A 13,595-nucleotide genomic window follows, 5' to 3' on the forward strand; every position below is an offset into this window, starting at 1 on the left:
GCGTTTCACTTCACGACTTCATAGTTTAATTGTCCCTTTACGATATATTAGCATTGGAATCTGTGGGAACCCCCTCTATCATCTAGTGTCAATCTAGTCACGCGAGCATTGGCGTCCGTGATCTGATGTGTCGGACGGGAACGCTATGCAAAGAGCTTGTATGGACGTAGCAGAAAATGATAATATGGAAGCATTTGCCTGATTTGTTCTCCCACTGACCAGCATGATTGCTGTATGCTTTCTGTCTCATGATGTGTCGGATGTACTTTTGCTTCTTCGAATCCCCTCGCTTCCATTTGAGGCACACTTACTATGAAACAGGGCCTATGTTATGTTGCTTTTTTTTTTTGAATGCTTCTTATCCACATCCTACCCGCAAGATCATCCTTCTTCTAGCACAGACGTCACGACCAAACATCCGCGTGGTACCACATCCGTCATGCCTGTCAGTACCATGGTACGAAGCTGTCATTGTGCGTCGCATGCGCGCCATGATCCGCACGTCCTTCGCAGCAACCTGATTGTCTGCAGCATTGGGTTCATCGCCCTTTGGCTTGTGCGCAGCATGACGCTTGGATCTCCACCCACCTGAGGAACTTGAAACGCGGAGTTGAGGAACGCATCTGCTTGCTCGCTCGTTGCGCGCTGGAAACCGTGGTTGACTGCCCTGCAGCGACCCCACAGCGGGATCAGTTCCCACCTCTCCACAGACGCATAAGCAAGCTGCAAGAACCCGCTGCTCGTTGCCACACCGTAACTACACCTCCTCAGCTGCTATGTTCGCCGTATCCTGCCTTTCTAAAGGTTGCAGCACTACAGCACTCACGGCGGCCCCGTGAACACACAGCCTCAGAGCTTCTCACCAGCGATACTCGCATCGCCACCACTAGACTAGCCAACCGGCATACACCGAGTTCTATCACGACTAGGTAGAAATGTTGCGCAAGTCTACACCGGTGTACCAGGCAAGCCACCAACATACCAACCCAAAGGAGCATAGACAGGTAACACTGCTTGCTCGTGTGCTGCGCGTCAAATACTTCACATCACGCGGTCAACAGCCTTCCCTAACCAACAAGCGTCTTGCCATTACTTCCTCGCATTAGCGCCGTTCAGTGGCGCTCAAGCCGAGGCTGATATGTCCGGTTACTCTTGGAGCTTAGAGAACAATGGATGCACCATACAATATATTGCGCACCTTCAAGGCGCATACGGCTCAGACCGCGTCGAAGAGTATTTCTAGGTGGCACTGAGAAAGGAAGACCAAACAAGGATGTGGAAGGGTGGTAAAACGGTGGCGAGCTGGGGAATATGGAGCGCAGCTGAACCCAAGCCTCAAGCAGTGCGCGGTGAGTCTTCGCACTTTTGCAGAATCGTCCTAGCATCGAATCTCTCTTGTTTAGCCCGCCGCCACCCGCAGAGTCCGTAGCCCAACGTTGGGCGCCATCATGCAGTATGCCTCTTGTCCGCCTAGTCACTCTCTTCGCTTCCGCTAGCCGGCTTTATTGTACTCGCTGGTACTTCGGTATTATGACCAGGCTCTTGACATAATCATCGTTGTTAACATTTGCATTTACATAACATGTTTACCCAGATTTACTAAGGTCGTATGGTCGTCGCTGTAACAACCATGGTGATGGTTGCCAAGTCGAGTCGAAAGCTTTGTGCTCCTCATCAATACGCTATGTATTGCCTCTGCACTTTCCATGCACTGCATCATATCTAGATCTATATACAAACTGATTCAACAGCACGCTACCTAATATTACATGCGGTATGGTAGGATCAATCCTGTCAGTCATTCATGCTTATGCTTGGTCAACTTGTAGCGGACACTCTTGATGCAACGATATAGCGTCTGAGAATCACATTCCAGTCAACCTCTGGAAGATGCTGCTCTTCAACATATAATTAAATTTGCCAAACACCAAGGATACTCAATTTCATTCCCATGGCTCTTCTCAACTCCGAACACAAGTCGATGCCGCTTCATTGTTCCAATTGAAAAGCCACAATCAGATCATCAGTACTATTATCCTTCCCAGATACCCCAGTTGTCTGATCGATTGTCACCTCCCTACGTCCTCTTTTCGCTCTCATCCCTCTACACAAACATCACCCCCGCAGCCCCAGCAATCGCGCCTGCAAGACCCATCTTCTTGAACCCTCTCACCGGCACCGCAGCGCCAGTAGCCTCTACAGCCGCTGTCCCACTACTCGTCGCACTCTGTGTACTTTCCGCACTGCTCGTCCCTGTCACACTCTGCGTACTAGCGTTTGTATCAAAGCTGGCACTCCTCGATGCGACAACACTCTGTATTCCACTAATTACTGTAACATCAGATGTTACTACGTTGGAAGGTATCGGTGATGACGTATCGACTGCCAGACTCGGCGCTGCGGCATCTGATGTTGGGAGCGAGCTTGATGGGGTAATCACAGCGCTGTTGTCAACACTAAAGGCGTCACCCCATGTTGGTGTTGGGGAGGCAGAGGGAAGCAGGTTGTCTGTTGAAGTTGTTGCTGCGGGTTCTACAGTGAATGGCTCGCCCCAAGATGACGTTTGTGCGGAGGAAACACCGAGGAGGGAAAGGAGAGTTGTTTTTCGGAGGGAGGACTTGCGCATATTGGATGGTGCTGTTGAGTACGTCTGTTTCGTAGGTCTTCGGTTTCGTAGTGCTTATCTCTTGCGATAATTATGACTCCGACACAATACTTGATCTTTCTGTTGCACTCTTCGAAGATGTCGAATAATGAATGACGAAGTTTCAAGCTTTTGGCGATGGCTTCTTTTTACTTGGATATCGAAGACCCTGGGCCCGCATCAATTCTCCGGATCATCACTATCAACCCACAAAATTGCCTTATTGAGCATGTAGTGCTCACACGTCTGACGTACAGTTCCAGCGCAAACAGCGATGCGTATCGCGTTGACGTGGTGAAACAACTTGCCTCTCGTTCTGTGATTGGCTGAGAAGCTCTGTAGACGACATGTGATTGGATAGAGTCACTTAGTGTTGTTTCGTTTCGGGTCTCCGCAATGCTGCCGCACGCGAAGTGACTGCCGGACCCCGAGGTTTGCAAAGCCGAAAGGATGCGCAATATTCTGTATGCACCAATGACTATTATAAGAACGATCATGTTGGTGCGAGGCTGATGGCGTGCTGTGGCGGCCATCAGTGAATGAGATACTACTTGTCCTAGGATCCTTTGACGATGCATGTGAGTGGACCACCAACAGCTCACTGACTAGAAACTCAATCTCCATTCATGTAAACCCATATGAAAGACTGGAAACTACCATTTAACCAAATCCTGTACTTGTATAGGCAAGCCGGATTCCATGGACTTATTTGCACCAACGCCGACAAGAACAGCATTTCCGCCATCACGAATATACGCAGCTCTCTTAAAGCTGTCCTCGCCCTCGCTTCCTACGATGACATCCTTTAGTAGCAGAGGGTCTCCCCCGCCATGGCCGCCTTCGCCTTTGACGACATCCACCACGTACGGTTTTCCCCACAAGGGATAGACGACGATATTCGTCTTCTCCACACCACCTTGTATGTAGTTGGCTTCAAGTTCACCAAGCCCTTCGTTGGTGATGGTCTCGCCACCAGCTGAGTATCCGCCCTCGACGACATTGATCTCAATGCGGCCCTTGCTGCCGTTGAAAACGCAACGATAACCCTCCCATGGAGCGTAAGCATACGTGTTGTACGTCATGACAGCTTTGTTCTTGTACTTGATTACCATAGAGAGATTGTCTTCAATGGTGATACCTTCAGCGAAGCAGTTACGGTCACGAATGTAGCCATCCTCGTGCTCAGCCTCCAAATAAAGCTTCTTTAGTTGGGCATTTTGATCGATGTGAATGGCAAACGGGTCGTCTTTGGCAGCCTCGTTGTTGAGATACCGCTCGCCGAGGTTCTTCTCTCCACGTCGTTCCGCATTCTCTTTACCGTAGAATCGCAGGCTGCCAACGCAGTAGACATTCTCCGGTTCGGTATTCAGCCAGTAATGTACCAAATCAAAGTGGTGGATCGACTTGTGCATCTGAATGCCACCACTGGTGTCCTTGTTCCGATGCCATCGGCGCATGAAATCGGATCCATGTGCGCAGTCCAGGATCCAGTCCATATGCACGGTCGAAACCTCGCCGATAACGCCTGAGTCGATAAGTTCGCGCATCTTGGTGTGATGAGGCGCATATCGATAATTGAAGAGGACACGAACTTGCTTTCCCGTCCTCTTCTCGGCATCGATCATAGCTTGAAGCTTCTCTTCATCGATGGTCATTGGCTTCTCAGTAATTGCGTCGCAGCCCAGCTCCATGGCACGGATGCAGTATACATGATGGAATTTGTCGATGGTGGTAACGATGACGACGTCAGCCTTTTGCTCCTTGACCATCTTGTCGAAGTCTTCTGCCTTATACATTGAGACACGCTCGCCGCCCAGCTCGACCATTCGATCGTTGGCAGCTTTCATACGCGTCTGGTTCGTGTCGCATATGCCCACTACTGCAGCGACCGATTTAAAATCTTGGATGATGCTTTGGTAGTAAAATGCGGATCTGACGCCCATGCCTACAATGACATAGCGCTTGACTTGGGACGAAGCCATTTTTTCTTTGAAAACTAGGCACGTAACTTAATGGTAAAAGGTACAAGAAATTGGAGTGGTTGACTGATGTTGATGAAACGGACCATGGAACTGCTTTTATACTACATCTTACTGTGTGTCTACATTGATGAAGAGAAGACCACACCCATGTACCGGAACCAGTGAAGCATCAAATCAAAGGTCGTCGTGGCAAAACAACTGCTCGTGTTAACGATCGTGTCTCTCATTGTGGGTGTTCAGGTGGAGTAGCGGAACTGCGAGAGTGTACGAGATTAAGCCTGCCGACCCAGAAGGAGATTAGTGGTCATTATCCCCGCACTTCACTCCAATAGCGAGAGTGGGGAGGCGGAGACATCCAAATCAGGGTCGGGAGGAGGCGCATCAACCAAGATATGGCCAACAATGCTCCTACATGTGTCGCGCGTAGAGATGGTGGGTCGTCTTCTAGTGCGGGGTAGATGGTAGTTTCTCCTTTTGAGACGGGTACGACGACAGCTCACCTTCTTCACATCTTGCCTAATGCGGGTTGCGCCCGCGTCTTGCATGCTTTGAAGTAGCTTCAAACCGGGGATGCTGCTCGAACATGGAGATCGTATGGCAGTCGGGCGAAAAGGTTCCGAAGAAACGGACGACTGCAGCATGCCTAACTTGTCGTGCACGCAAGAAACGGTGCTACCACCTTGAGGATCGCGGGATCAGGAGGAAGGAACAAACTCACAGAGCCGAAAAACGAGTTCAAAGGCCTTATCAAGGAACCGATACCAGCGAATCTACCCCAAGCCCCGGTCGCGTGAGCGAGTATAACCCTGAATCCGTTCTGACAGCTCTGTCAGAGGATGCCGAACCAGGGATAAACACTTTAGCACAGACACCTCATCTGGTAGCATCGCGGCCTACTCCACAAGCTATAGTGCCTAGTCCATCTGTCGCATGCGAACCACGGCGCAGACTGGCATGGTACAAGCAACACAAAATTCGCGCCGCGCCGCCACACTTATCTGAATCATATCGAAAGTATCTCCAAGAAGAAGGAGCATTCACCGCACTGCCCAAAACAACTACAGATGCTCTCTTGTCTCTGTATAATTCGACATTAGACGATCTCGTGCCTATTGCGGATGGCCCTGCTGTATTCCGCCATCACAGCAACGGAAACGCATCTATATATTTGGTGAGGGCAATATGTCTCGTGGTATGCAAAACAGAGCACGCTGTTCCTTTCTTGCGCCTGACTGAGTCCGGTCCCCTGCTCGAACCTTTGGGTTTTGCGTCAAAACTACTGGCCGGACTAGATGCTGCTATCAAAGCAGATCTTGAGCCCGACCGCATTATCAAGATTCAGATTCTGGCACTGATGCACTTACACAACGATGGACTAGCCGGCGTTGACCGCGCCTCAAATTATCTTTCCCAGGCCATCTGCGAAGCGTGGTCCATGTGTATACATCTAAAAATACCTGGCAATCCTGATGATACCGAGTGCAAGTATCTGTGGTGGTCACTTCGAAACTTTGATCGTTTGGGTAAACCAATCATGGCAGCCGCGCCATTCTTTATTGATGATGCAGATATTGGCGTGGAACGGATATTGCCCAGCAAGGATAGCTATCGCTCTCAAATCATGACTGTGGCCCTAAGGCTCGGAGACCTAATGACTATCGCAACAAAAGCATACAAAGCCAGCTCCACGACGATGGTTGATGGTTGCTGGGAATTTCCGACACTCCCAGAAGTTATGGGGGGAAGTAGTTTCGATGAGTTCCACATGTCACATCAAGGTAAGACGTTCCCCAAACTCAATCCTTCAACTCGCTTAAGGGAATAGCATACTTGGAGACATGGTATCATGTTGCCGCCATGTTATCTTGTCGCTACAATGGACCAGGCACTGTACAATACACCCGCCGTCTCAAGTCAGCGGATCGAGTACTTGCAATCGTCTCTCGCGAAGGGTGTGAAGGCCTCCCTCCGCTTCCACTAGTACCTTACGCGATGTCCATGTCTACTACGGTCATCTACCGTGCATTACATGATGGCGCAAGAGATATGATTGCAGCACGAGAAGACCTCCAAAGATGTTGCAATGCGCTAGATTGTCTCAGCCAACGATGGACCAGCGTGAGGGGTGTAGCTAAGCTTGCAAAGCGACTTCACAGACTGATAAGTGATGGGACATTGAGGGGCTTACAAGTTGCACATCGACCAACGTCTGGTACCACCACAGTCTCCAAGTTACCCACATCCGCCAACATGAGTGCCATTACAGACCAAGTAGGAGATTTGTATAGCGATGAAGCTTTACAAAGGCAGCTCAGTGAGATATGGCCAAGCTTCGACGCATCCTACTCTCAGATGGACTGGGCTTTCCACGACTATGGCTTTGATATGGAGTTCCCTAGTCCCTTCGATGATTTTCCAGTTTGAGGTTTTGGAAAGAGGGTGAAAGTCATTACAGGCTACGACTCAAGAATGCATAAACAGGTAGACAGGAGAGTAGGGGTAGAACATTCAGCCATACTCTTTCTACAAACTACTTGATTGGGAAGGAGCTTCATAGAAGGAGAGATGGAACTGTGCACAATATCTTTGTGATCTGTAAACGCCACGAAGTTCACCACAGCCGGATAGATAAGCTGATTAGCAGGAGATGCAGGCATATCGTCTTTCGTTCTACTAGACCATAGACAGACCAACGGGTTCATTTCTACCCTCACGTCATGTTCTCCAGTGTCGTCCACGAAGCGCTCAGAACTACCCTCACTTTTCACTTCTCTTGTTCCTACCCCAGTTGGTAATGACAAACGAACTCCATGCTTCTTTCCCGTCGTGCAAATTGGCTCAGGGATCAACGGAAGTAACAAACATCGAGTGTGCTTTCTCCTAGAACACATATACGTTCACAAGCTCTCGAGCTACAGAATTTGCATAGTTGATAATACCCTGTGCACCACGCTTCGCCGGCACCGACAGTGAGATCCACTCCACAAACCAAGGTGCTACACAATAATATCTTATAAGAGACATATAAGTAGCGACATCTCCCTCCTTCCGCGGAAGGTTTTACGAAAGACAAGACCTTTAGAATTAATCGTTTAGGTACACTCATATCGCGATTGAAGTATTTCGAGCACTCCCCAGATACCCCACATGGCGCTATCCGTGGACCCTCAGTAACTAGCGTATCTCCCTCCATTACCTCACGAACGCAACGACCCGCTTCAGACCATAGGTATCGGTATCGGTTATGCAGCGTCGGCATACCCCTCCCGCCAGTCAACACTGCCCGTCGCCTGGTGTTTCACAAGTGGTAGGAGTATGGTCTGTTCGGTAAGGTTTGTTAAAGCCATTGACGTAGTACAAGTCTGACTTCAAGTATATACAAGGTTTCATGACTTCATTTCTTATATAGTACAGCATACTCAAATGGCTTGACCAACCGGTTTGTTACCCGAAAACTCGCCATTCTGTCCACTCCAATTCGACTGTCCATTCCCTACGCTCGGCGGCCTGTACGCAACATATTCTTGTTGCTGAGTCTGCCCTTGTGCCTGTGCATTACTTCCTATGTTCCCCAAGTTCAACCCGTCTCTCTTTCCTGCATCGAGTTCGCTAGGTGGCGGCATTTCCCTACCATCTATTTCCCAGACATTTGCGTTTGTAGGCATCTCGTTACTTTCCGGTATCTTCGAATCGATGTATTGGTGGCGCTGTGGTGGCTTTTCGTCGGAGTATCTAGGCGCTGGGGTGGAGCTGTGTAGTGCATGCCCTGCGGCTGCCGTTGCAGCTCCAGCTCCGGCTCCCGTTGCTGTTGCGCCTCCGAAAGTTGATGTTGACGCCCATGGTGCTTGGCCTCCTGGTGTTATAGGCGAAACTGGAGACATCATTGTCGTCGGCTGTGTCGAGGACAAATCGGGTTGCGTAGGGAGTGTGGTTGTGGTAGGGTACGCATTCTGTTGTGGGACACGGGCATATGCACCCTGTGTTGGTGGGGGATGATCGGACGACGAAGACGCTGCTGCACTGGCCTCCTTGTCGTTCATGGCTGCCGTTCTGGATTTCCTCTTTCTGTGACGGAGGAGAAGGAGGATAAAAATGCCAATCAAGGCTAGAGCTGCGACTCCTCCTACCACTACACCAGCTATGAGACCTGTTGATGGTCCAGAGCTTGAATTTGAAGATGGTGATGATGCCGCTGCGGCAGAGCTCGATGAAGTTGATCCCTGTGATGCGGTGCTTGAGGCCTCGTTTCTGGTTGATGATGCTCCTGTCGACGTTTGTGCAGTACTGCTGGCTGTGCTGCTTGCATCCTCTGTTGCGCTCGTCGCGGTAATCTCAGCAGCAATGCTCGTCGGATTTGCTGGTGTGGGTAAAGCATTCACCACACTACCCGCTACACTCTCTATGATAGCCGTAGGGACCGCAACGCCGTTGCTGGACAACACTGAAGAAACATCGCCAACAATACTGGATAAGAGATCGCCGATCTGTCTCCGTTGACGCTGATGGTTTCGTTGTACTTTCTCCGCGCCAATGCTACCGGCTGCGAGACAATAGTCGTTCATGTAATTTTCAGCGATTGGCCGATCTGGATGGGATACCGGATTGAATGCATGGTTGTCAAAGCATGAGACGCGCCATAGGTACTGTTCGCAAAGGCATGTATAGTCTGGGACGGGCGTGGTATTGCAAGGAAAGTAGCCCTTAACCGCCGAAATGCAGGAAGTTATCGCACTAGATTGGCCGACGTCAGTATGTCTTCCAAACCCACAACTTAATCGCAACAGGAATGATATAATTACATCTGCTCATGGTTCCCACCCTGGCCAGTGGAAATAATGGGCCATCGCAACGCCGGCACAAGTTTGAGCAAGACACCAAGCATCATCGCCTCATTGAGAAGGTTGTTGACGGAAGAACGGACCCGCTTGAAGAGACAGCACCATCAACGCTTTAACATACTAGCCAGAGCCTAATTCTATCAGGCTTATGAAGTGGCGGTAACAGGACCTTCTATTCGCTAATGCTGTAGCGGCAGAAGCGGGGACGACCGATCCATCTATGTAATGTTCTGTTCCGAGCACCCGTCTCGCGATAGGAAACCTGTTGAATTCGATGATGTAGGTGTGGAGGTGCGGCTTGCTGTGGCGGTGCAAGTCAGGGGTTCTGTGAGGTTTAACTGGTGGGGGCTAGAAGTGTTCCCTGATCCAGATTTTAGCCTTGTGCGCTAACGGGCCGCCCTGATGACATCGCAACGTGGAGACGATAGCTTGGGTCAAGATCACCGTTTGTGAGACAAAAACGCGACGTGCTAGGACAATTGATGTGCGCAATGGTATTACACGAGCTGCTGCACCGCCACACCTGGAGCGTTCTGCATGCTCTGTGCAGCAATCAAACTTGTGATACGTGGGGTATGGTAGAAAGTAAACTGCCGACTCCAGAACAATGCTCCGCTGAAAGAAATGGGTATTGAAGCACTGCCACAACCGTTGTCTAGGCCTTGGGAGCGAGTTTCGAGACATTTGATAGGACCTCACTTCCCGTTAACACCATCTCCGTGGCCTTCCAACCGGTTTACCAACCTCTTAACGCCACTCCACTCCTCACTACGTGTTTGCACACCTCCAAGGTCATCGCCCACCTCAAACACAGTGACGACGCCATCCATGCCACCCACTGCAACCCTGCGTCCCTCGTTCCTCTCCCATGCCAACTTGTTGAGACTACGGTTCATGTAGCCAAGACCAGTCGGCATGTTTGTAAACGCACCACGCTTGCCGTCACTAGGCTTTACAGATTGAACAGGTACCTCGACGTCGACGTTGATATCCCAAACTTCGAGGCTTCCCGCTCCATCAACGAGCGCAAAGACCGAAGGCTTCACCGGCGACCATCGGACGTCGTAGACGAGATCTTCGCGGGCAATATCAAGAACAGGGGTGACTTGTTGTGTAGCACCAGGAAGTGTAGGGTTGGTTGCGCCTGTGGCAGCCGGCGGACGCACTTTCCAGAGTTTGACACTCCAATCAACACTGGATGAGAGGACAAGGTCGCCTAGATCGATCTGACCCTTAGCGGGATGGAAGTCGAGGCTCATGACAGGTGCGGCATGGCCAGCGTATTTCACGCGACCATCTACGCCTGCCTTCGCGCCAGCGCGGTCGTAGCGATGACATGGGTAGATGGTACCCTCTTCTGTGCCTGCAAGGAAATAGGTCGGATCCGATTGAGGGAAGGCAATACTGGTTACCGCCATATCATCTGTCTTCGCTGGTGGTGGCGATGTCAATTCCAGGAACTCTTGAGGCTGTGACAGCATATCCACAGTCCATCCGCATACAACACCGTCCGTCGAACATGAGATGATGTTGTTCGCGTTCTGCGTTCCGACAATGTCTAATGAATAGACCGGGTGTGTGTGACCAGAACCAGTAAGTGGTGTCTTCTGCACTGGCGCAGACTTGGCGCGAGTGTCCCAAAGCAGCACTTGCCCTGAGTACGCGCCTCCGATGATAAGATTAGGGTGGAACGGCGAGAACTTGGCGGTGAGAATATCAGATTGAGCGTGGAAGATGTACTCGGGTCTGTCGTGCATGTGCATATTCCAAACTTGTACGAGCCCGTCTGGGTCGTGCGGAGCGGACGGGTTCTTTGTATACGACGCAAGGACGAGTTCTGGAAACTGCAGAGTTTGTCAGTCTTATAACCGCGAGACGTTGCCTCAGTTCATACCTTTGTTGAGAAGCCCAGATCCGAGATCATCCTCTTCTTGCTCCACCGTTCATCCCAGAATTGTGCAATCTCCTTGATCCGTCGGCCCTTCTTGCCTCCACTGGAGCCATAACCCTCATCGTCGTCGTCGACATCTACGCCGCCAGTTGCATAGTCTGCCAAGATGTCGTAGCCAAGTTGTTGGTCGAGCGCTCGTTCCAACACTTTCGTACTGCGCTCCACAAAGCCAATGAAGTCTTCTGAGTTCTCTACAGCCGTCAATTCTTCGTTTGTGAGGGTCTTGAACGGGAAGTTCTCGTCTGAGCCTGGCTGCGGTGCACCATCGTCAGGCGCTTGCTGGACGGCCTTGAGCTCCTCTTCGATTTCTTTCCGCAGTTGCGCTCTAATCTCTTCGTCCCTCTCTTTCTGTCTCCGGCTTAGTCGCTTGCTCTTTGGTGACCGCGTCGGGCTCTCATCGCGCTCTGTGTCACTTCCTCCAACTCCGCGGTCTTTTGACGGGCTCCACTCTATGCTTGCTTGTACACCCTTGCTATATGTGATAATCTCCTTCTCCTTCTTGACCTCGTTGGTGACAACGCCGTCAGTCTCGTAGACTGTGGCTAGCGGGCCAAGGGACAGCGTCTGCATTTCTCGGTCCACCATGCCGGCAGGCGCTTGGAAGCCAGACGAGCCTTCATTGTCGCTGCTCAGTTGTCCTGCGCTGACTACCGATGTTGGGCGAGTTGCTCGGCCTGCGCCTGCTGGTGAACCCGGCTGTGTAGAGCCAGGTCTACTTTCGCCGAGGATGCTGTTGATGAGGTTGGTGACGTCGGTCCTGCGGTCGAGGTCTTCGCTGCGTCTTGGAGTTGGTGAGAGGACCTGGTATGGCCGTCAGTCACTGGTGAGACACTTGAGTAGGCAACCTACTTCTCCTAGCGGGCTACCGGTCATTGACTGCCTGCTAGCGGACTCGGCCTTTCTCAGTTCGCGCTGGCGCTTCAACTCGGCCAACTTGGCCTTCTTTGCGAGAATCTCATCACGCCGTTGCTGCATTGTGGACTCCATGGCGGAGATGTGGAGGGCGGGATGGTTGTTGGAGTACGTGTCTTGGTGTGTGGTAGAGGGCGTAGGCTGGAATCCGTGGCTAGACAAATGAAGCCTCCCCGTCTCGACTATGCCTAGAGCAGGGCAAGGGCAGTAGGAACAAAGGTAGGCGCGTCGGGTGTTGCTCAACGTCGCGCCAAGCTGTGGTTCAGGGACGAGGGCACTAGCTCGCAGCCAGCGATCCCGTCCAAATCTTGCGCCAGCCAACCTCAACTTTCACAGCTCAACGCCCAACAGCCCGCATCCCCCCCACGACGCCCTCGTCACGACTCTCCGGATCCCATCCAGCGGTGTAATTTCCATCGCTCGCCCGGACTACCTGCCATTGGACACAGACGAGCTCGATAACGACTATCGCAAGTCCTCGCACGACCCTCACCATGTCCACTTCCGTCGGTGTCAACGTACGCTATGCCCCTCGAAGCGGTTGCCAAGGTCTCTAACACGGCCTTGTGGGACTTCTACTAGCTCTAGAGATGGAACAGCCAGGCTAATGGTGGTATCTACAGGTCCTCCGATGGTCCGCACTCGGATTCGGTGTCTTCTACGGTGCCTACCACCAGCTCTCGTTATCCGCTGCCGATAGGGCAAAGGCCGCACAAAAGGACTGGGAACACAAGGAGGCGCTGATCAGGCAAGCCAAGCAGCAATGGGCACGAGACCACCCCTCAGAACAGCCAAAGTCATCGGAAGGTACGTCAGACCGACGACACATGTCAAAAATTCCCAACCTGAACATGCGCTTGTACCAGTCCAACACATACTGACAACCCAACAGCCAAGGCGGACCCGAAAGACCCCAACGCCGACCTCAACACGCTCCTCGGCATAACCGACAAATAAGCGCGTTGAGAGTGATCCCGTTTCCTACATTAGCATGGGCATAATGCGGCCGTTTCCCATCGAGCCGAGAGGCGGCTTGGTGGGGGAGAGCAGTCAATAGTGGTACGACATCTACGAGATACCAATCTCTTGTACTATGTACCTTTTGTACAACATAGACGTCGAGTTGGTCACGTTTTCAATCTACATGCTTTAGTTCGATCTCTTCATCTGTTGTCCGCTCGACACGTCAATGTACAGGTCAGCATGCTCGACTCCAAGGAACTAACTGAACAGTCACCCTGCCCCACTCATGCCAGACTATCCAGTAC

General features: G+C 51.4%; 5 protein-coding genes across 5 annotated transcripts; 2 read left to right on the plus strand and 3 right to left on the minus strand.

Moving 5' to 3' along the window:
* Positions 1–2,104: 2,104 nt before the first annotated feature.
* J4E82_007338 (uncharacterized protein) lies at positions 2,105–4,626 on the minus strand (the record flags this gene model as incomplete). The annotated part of the gene is made up of 3 exons (XM_051733584.1): positions 2,105–2,663; positions 2,900–3,208; positions 3,302–4,626. The coding sequence occupies 3 exons, from the start codon at positions 4,624–4,626 to the stop codon at positions 2,105–2,107; spliced, it is 2,193 nt and encodes a 730-aa protein (XP_051586631.1).
* Positions 4,627–6,511: 1,885 nt separating this feature from the next.
* J4E82_007339 (uncharacterized protein) lies at positions 6,512–7,050 on the plus strand (the record flags this gene model as incomplete). Its single annotated transcript, XM_051733585.1, has 1 exon — positions 6,512–7,050. A coding segment is annotated over one exon (539 nt), but the record flags the coding sequence as incomplete, so codon positions are not given.
* A 995-nt stretch (positions 7,051–8,045) lies between these two features.
* On the minus strand, positions 8,046–8,666 carry J4E82_007340 (uncharacterized protein; the record flags this gene model as incomplete). The annotated part of the gene is made up of 1 exon (XM_051733586.1): positions 8,046–8,666. The coding sequence occupies one exon, from the start codon at positions 8,664–8,666 to the stop codon at positions 8,046–8,048; it is 621 nt and encodes a 206-aa protein (XP_051586633.1).
* Positions 8,667–10,159: 1,493 nt separating this feature from the next.
* J4E82_007341 (uncharacterized protein) lies at positions 10,160–12,402 on the minus strand (the record flags this gene model as incomplete). The annotated part of the gene is made up of 3 exons (XM_051733587.1): positions 10,160–11,308; positions 11,359–12,216; positions 12,265–12,402. The coding sequence occupies 3 exons, from the start codon at positions 12,400–12,402 to the stop codon at positions 10,160–10,162; spliced, it is 2,145 nt and encodes a 714-aa protein (XP_051586634.1).
* A 419-nt stretch (positions 12,403–12,821) lies between these two features.
* Positions 12,822–13,284, plus strand: J4E82_007342 (uncharacterized protein; the record flags this gene model as incomplete). The annotated part of the gene is made up of 3 exons (XM_051733588.1): positions 12,822–12,845; positions 12,951–13,134; positions 13,220–13,284. 3 exons carry the CDS (start codon positions 12,822–12,824, stop codon positions 13,282–13,284), a joined length of 273 nt encoding a protein of 90 aa, XP_051586635.1.
* Between the last annotated feature and the right edge of the window lie 311 nt (positions 13,285–13,595).

This window comes from Alternaria postmessia (assembly GCF_024291825.1).
Source record: "Alternaria postmessia strain BMP 2775 chromosome Unknown scaffold_49, whole genome shotgun sequence".
NCBI classification, from domain to species: domain Eukaryota; kingdom Fungi; phylum Ascomycota; class Dothideomycetes; order Pleosporales; family Pleosporaceae; genus Alternaria; species Alternaria postmessia.